This window comes from Nematolebias whitei, chromosome 14 (assembly GCF_014905685.2).
Source record: "Nematolebias whitei isolate Nwh7 chromosome 14, NemWhi1, whole genome shotgun sequence".
NCBI classification, from domain to species: domain Eukaryota; kingdom Metazoa; phylum Chordata; class Actinopteri; order Cyprinodontiformes; family Rivulidae; genus Nematolebias; species Nematolebias whitei.
In genome coordinates, this window is record NC_056511.1 from 42208462 (window position 1) to 42215224 (window position 6763).

The 6763-nt window shown below is 41.4% G+C and overlaps 1 protein-coding gene across 1 annotated transcript; it reads right to left on the reverse strand.

Annotated features, from left to right (window-relative positions):
• Positions 1–4135: 4135 nt before the first annotated feature.
• Positions 4136–6464, reverse strand: supt4h1 (SPT4 homolog, DSIF elongation factor subunit). The gene is made up of 5 exons (XM_037687596.1): positions 6305–6464; positions 6084–6190; positions 5909–5964; positions 4423–4476; positions 4136–4325 (listed from the first exon to the last, which is right to left on the reverse strand). Exons 1-5 carry the CDS (start codon positions 6371–6373, stop codon positions 4258–4260), a joined length of 354 nt encoding a protein of 117 aa, XP_037543524.1. The 5' UTR covers positions 6374–6464; the 3' UTR covers positions 4136–4257.
• Between the last annotated feature and the right edge of the window lie 299 nt (positions 6465–6763).

A 6763-nucleotide genomic window follows, 5' to 3' on the forward strand; every position in this document is an offset into this window, starting at 1 on the left:
TAGGACCTCTTAGGTCTCTGAAGGTGCAGATTCTCCATTAGGACCAGAGCATGTTTTACCTGGTTAGACAGTTCAGCATTAGGGCTCTCAGAAACGCTGCCCTTGTTGTGACCTTCTGATTACATGTTGGTGTTCACACTGCTGGGTGTGTGCTTGACCTATGAAGAACTGCTCCATTCACACAGCACCTATTTACAACAGACGTCATCTCAGGGCGCTGAACACCAGAGGAAAAAAGTTTCATCCATCCATCCATTATCTTCTGCTTATTCTGAAGTCAGGTCTCAGGGGGGCAGCAGCTTGAGCAGGGAGGCCCAGACATTTTCCACATCCAGCTCTTCTGGGAGGACTCCAAGGCGTTCCCAGACCAACCAAGAGACATAGTCTCTCTACCGTGTCCTGGGTCTTTCCCAGGGTCTCCTCCCAGTTGGACATACCTGAAGCACCTCTCTAGGGAGGCTCACAGTGAGCATCCTTAACAGATGTCTGAACCACCTCAACTGGCTCCTCTCGACATGGAGGAGCAGTGGTTCTACTCCAAGTCTCTCCTGATAACTGAACTTCTCAACTTATCTCTAAGGGAGAGTCCGTGCAGAGGAAACTCGTTTCAACCACCTGTATCCACAATCTCATTCTTTTGGTCACTACCCAGAGCTCGTGACCATAGGTGAGGGTAGGAACGTAGACCGACTGGTAAAAACAGAGCTTTGTCTTACAGCTTAGCTCTTCACCACAACGGACCGGCACAGAGTCCACAATACTGCAGACGCTGCACCTGTCAATCTCACGCTCCATTCTTCCCTCACTCATGAACAAAACCCTGAGATACTTGAACTCCTGCACTTGAGGCAGAACCTCACTCTTGACCTGAAGAGAACAATCCACCCTTTTCCCGATTGAGGACCATGGCCTCAGATTTGGAGGTGCTGATTCTCATTCCAACCGCTTCACACTCGGCTGCGAGCCGCTCCAGTTAGAGCTGAAGATCACGGCACGATGACGTCAACAGGACCACATCATCTGCAAAGAACAGAGATGGAATCCAAGAAATCCTGTCCATGAAAGTTATGAACAGAATCGGTGACAACAGGCAGCCCTGGCGGAGTCCAACTCCCACCCTGAAGAGGTCCGACTTACTACCGGCAATGTGAACCAAACTCTCTCACTGCATGTATAGAGACCGAACAGTCCGTAACAACGGATCCCCAATCCCATACTCACGGCGCACAAAAGAAAGTTTGGATCATAAATCCAGTTCAGGTCCAGATTCAAATTGAATCGCTGTCAATTCAATGACAAGATGTCAGCCTCATAAACAGAACCTTGTTGGTTCCACGAGAGAAGAGACTGATAACTGAAAGCTCTGCCTCCCAGTGTACTTTTAGAAAATCTAGGAACCACAAGTAAACCTGCAATCTGAGAGCGAAGTGCTCTGTTAGGAAAATATGGAACAATAAGATCTGTATTATAAGATGGAGCTAGGTTGTTGAGAGCTTTGTAGGTGTTTAGTAAAGAATTATCATAGTCCAGCTCAGATGAATGCATGGACCAGTTTCCCTGCATCCTTTTGGGACAAGATGTTTAATTTTAGTGATATTGCGCAGCTGAAAGAAAGCAGTTGTGATTGCATTTCTAATGTGGGAGTTTCAAAGCAGAACGTTAAGTCGTTGATTTTTATGTCTCAAGATGTGCGTGAAATCAAAGTGTGCCATTGGATTCAACTGGCTTCATGGATAAATATAACAGAGTGTCGTCAGCGTATTGCTGGATTGCATGTTGCATCTTTTTGGACAAAGACTGTATTTTTCTCAGTAATTAAGATACTTTTGATCAAATAAACGGCAAAGTGGGCGACATGAAGTGAGTCATAGCTATTACATAACGTGCACCTTGAACTGTGTTTTGGTAAATTTCTCCCAACCTTTCCACTTTAACTTTCTGTAGCGCACAAACTACTTACTGGCATTTGACTGGTGGAAAAAGGCGACACAAAGGCAAGTTTCAGTTATTCTAGGTCACAGTAAATGCTACACCTCACTCCCTGGTTTCTCCACAGATTTACCTTTCATACGCCTTTGTGGCATTTCCAGAAGTGTAAAGTGAGCGACTTCTCTGGGAAAAGAAAACGAGGACGGATTTCCTGGCACTGAAAAAAGGAAACGCCAGCCTGTGAAAAACCAACTACCTTCTTTTTATTTGACTAAAACTTGAAGTCATTTCCTGATTTTTATCTTGAGCATGCAGGGAGTAGTGACTAATCCTCATTATCAGCTGTGCTGTGGAATACTCGCATAGATCTATAGTTTGGGGTGCACGTGACCCTGATACTCCAGGGGAATGTGAAATCAGACCGTACACAAGCCTGCAGGCATTAAATGCGTTGTTTTCCTGGGTCTCAGCAGATGACGATAGCAGCCAGTGAACATGAGATGTTCTTCTGTCCAACCTTTTGTTTATGGGAACAGTGACCACAGGAGGGTGTGGAACTGAGAGGTGTTTGCCTCATTAGTTGACATTACTGAGGAAAAGGTCAATGGTTCCCCCTCTGGTTGAGCTCACTAAGTGCATGTCATTCCAAAAATCAGTCCAACGCACCATCTTGTGGTCTATATGATAAATCACACGGTTTCTTCAAGAGTTGACCCAAACCAGTGATGGGAGTTCTGAATTCATCTCCTGGTGGTGAAAGACGTCTAGATGTCCTCGGTGATTAATAAATCAATTAAAGCCTATCATTCTATGAAGAAGGTGTTGATGTGCGTTTAAGGATTTCTTTCTGAAAGTTTAATCTCTGTGTCCAGTGGATCATGGAATAGTTTGCCAACAGTGTTGACTCTGACAATTAATGTTAAAAGTTTTAAGCAAAGATCTCGTACAATGAGTCACACCTGGTGTGTGTTGTGAATCACTCTCAGCTGCACCAAATTATAGCACAATATCTGTCAGCTTGACTGAATTGTAGCCGTTTGTGTTTGCTGATGTCAGCAGGTAGTGGTGACCACGTTGAATCATGATGGCTCCAAAATGTTACATTTTTAATCCACTGAAATACTCGTTTAAACTCCCACCTGTGGCCTTTTTGACACAAAGTATAAATCTACCCGTTGTTCATCTGAAACTTCCTGCGTTGAGTGTTCACCTCACTTTGCACGTATCTGAGCAAGCCTGCTGTTTCTACCTCATGTGAACGGGTGAATCCACTTCCCTCCGTCCCACCAACCCCAACTACACAGCACAGCTGCAGTCAGTGGAGCCTCCATGAGATTAGGATTAGAGTTCAATAGATGGATCTCAGGGTCCTCTGGTAGTTAAACCTGTACCAGTTCCCCCAGAGCCTTAATTCATCCAAAAGTTATAAAGCCATGAACATTCCTACAGTACAGGCGTAAACCAGTGGTATACTGGGACCAGAATAAGCAAACAGGGTCTGATGCCAGACCAGCTTGAAGTTGATCATTTGGATTTTCCATTCACCAGGAACTTATGCACCAACAGCCTACCAGACGTTACAAAACTTGTTTATTCAATGTATTTTGAGGACATTTTATCATAAATGTGAGAAACAGTCTGAGGAGACTTTTAATCCAGCTCAACATGTTTTTTACCCTTCAGGCTTTACAGCGTTTATCATCCTAAAAATGAAAACTCAATGTTGAAATGAGACAAGATCCTGGGAATTTAATTTGATGGTATCCCCATCACCATCCTGAACAGCTGTAGGACCTTTAAGTGTCCTGCACTTTGTCCCCGACTGGTCCTCTTAACAGGTTCCATAAAGATTTACACATCTGCAGGTGGTTCGTTTGGACAAAGGGATTCTCAGCATCACTGTAGCTACTGAGCCGCCTTTCATCTTTACCATGAGGATGCTGGTTTCCATGACTCCACTACAGTCTGTTCATGCGGAGGTTTTCTCAGTTGGTACCCGGCTCTGCTGACTTTATCACTTTGCTTCAGGAAGCAAACTTTTAAACTCTTTTTTTTTTTTAACAAAACATTTGGATGAACATCATCTTGGGCTCTCAATTTGCTCAACTAAAAAAAACAAAGCTTTTAAATGGGTATCAGATTAAATCCCACAAAATTTGAGACCCAAACAAATGCTTTTCTTGAAAAAACAGACCTTTATTCTTAGTTTAGGATTTTGTCCTTTTTTCCTGTAACTTGCAGAACATTCACAATGAAAATAAAATTTTTTTTTAAAACATCACAGATGTTTCAGCTCAAGCGGATGACGTTAGCAGGAAACAGTCGGGGTTATGTTTTCACTGCCGTGTCTCTGGATTTGTACATGACTCCTCTGCTTTTCAGCTCTCTCACCACACCTTTAGAGGAAAACGAAACCGGGAACAACAGGTAAGTGTAGCAACTGGAACATGAAACCTTTACAGTCCAGGTGTGTAAAGCTTTAAACAAATGTACCTGGAGGTAGTCTGCCTGTCACAGACACAGCATATACACCTGGCTTGAAGGTGCCTGGAAAACAGAAAAATATTTTCAATTGGTGCAATTTATTAAAACCAAAATGGTTAAAACGTGAACTTTTACACTTCAGTCTTTATGAGTAATAGATGTTTGATAGAATGCCTGAAGTATGATTATAATAGATTCAAATTCACCTTTGTGTAGATTATAAACATCCAACTAAATGCAGAAATACTAAAATAATCCAGATGAAGTCCACATGGACAGATCGACATCGTGCCACACAGATGATAAAACCTGAGGGCTGTTTGTAGACGATCGTTAATTAAACTTAAACTATAGTTTGTGAATCTGTAGCTTCCATCATGCTGACCAGTGTAAATAATAAAACCCTGGCATGTCTGTGATGTAAGGAACATGAACGCTGACGTGTCCTCACAAAGAAACAGATTGTCTTATAGCGCCGGGTGATTTTGTACTTTTCCAGTTTTAGTAAACTGTCGTAATGTTGGTGATACATTCTACTGAATAACTGGGATCTCCGTTAGTTTGAGGGCCAGCTAAAGTTAGCCAAGTACTGAGTCGATTTCTTCAGAGTTTCACTGAATTCTGAGTATTTGTGACCAAGTTACCAGCAAACAATCACTTCCATGTGCTTGGCTTAGAGAACTGCACAACAGGAGCGCAGCTCGTTTAACTCTGCCCTACTTTGAAGATTTAATCTACCGGAATACACATTTGATATGAAGACGGGAAGTTTTAAGCCATTTTACTACTACTAATTATCCTCAGCAGGTTTTTTTTTTTTTTTTAGACCTGACATTTAGAGATGTATCCTGGGATGTTTCTGGTAAGAACGCTCAAATGCAACACGGGTTGGAGATAACCAACAAAATTAAGAAGGGTTCATGACGCGTACAAGAACGCTGCAGCTATTGTGAGGGGAAAATATGTCGCAACACTTTTATCAATGGTTTAAAATTCAGGAGACAACACTGTGCGCCTCTGCAACGGATTCAAGATTCCTGTAAACAAAATGCGTGGAGACAATTTTGAAGATTTGCTTGTGAATGTCATTTGCCAACCAGCCAGTAACAGCCCAGTGAGAAACTGGCTTTGCTACAAAGGCTGTAAATCTCCACTCACTTATGTAGTCTGTGGACACATCCACAGAATAAAAGTTGAGCCTTCCTTTCATTGCTCTTTATACCAAACCTATCAGCATCAAGGAGAGATTATGAACATAAAACCTCACTAACTCTGGACAAAGACGCACAAAAAGCACATGGACACAACAATAAGTACAAACTTCTAACTGCCGAGTATGTAATGGAAACAAATAACTTTAACCAGCACCTACATCTAATAGACTGGTATTAATGTTATTTGCTTGTATATCTAATCAGAAGGTATTAATGAAAACCATTATAATACTGTACTACACAGAATACTTGGTTAACTGGCAGAATGTCTATATTCTTACCTATTCTCTGCCATTTAGACACCCAGCTGTCTTCAGGACTCATCATGGCAATGACACTGTATAAACATTCATTATTAGTTCAAGTGCAAAGAGCTCATCCCAGTTAAATACAATCCGTTAGACAACTAGGCAAAATGCTTCAGAAGTGATCAATGAATCGATGCTGATCGATTACCCATCAAACGAGGAGCTTGTGCACTCATAAACCATCTCTCTGTTCCCCTTCATCTGCAGGTACGACTCACAGTTATCACAGCCGTCGTATTCAAACTGGTCGATGGTCTGAAAATGAACAATAAGAAAAAGACACATCGTAAATAAAACATTGAATTAACGCAAGTACGCAGGTAGCGGCTAGCATTAGCATGAGTTTGTTTGTAGTGACTCGAGGTTTACCTTCACTAAAGAGCAAAGCAGACAGGCTCGCAAATGGCGCAGATCTTTTGGCACCGTTTCCAACGCCATTACTTACGACTTGGTTACAAAATACAGAAGAAATATTAAAGAAAAATTCGGATCGTTTTCTGTTTGGAATGTCTTCCGAGTCGCTGGGAAATGACGTAACAAGAAAACAAGACCCGCACAAAGGCGTCCTCAATTCGCGCCTGAACAAAAAAGTTTTTATTTTTTAATTATTTAATTTAATTAAATAAACTACGAAAAATATCCCAGTGTTTTACTTTGTATATAAACTATATGCAGACAATGAACAATCAAAATGGGGTTAATTATTTTAAAAAATGAGTAAAATAATACAGCAAAATTATAAAATACAATAAAATACCAAAGTAATATTTTAAACAACTTAAAAACAACAGAAGCATTAAAGTAGTTGGGATCTCTAACAGCTTTGTT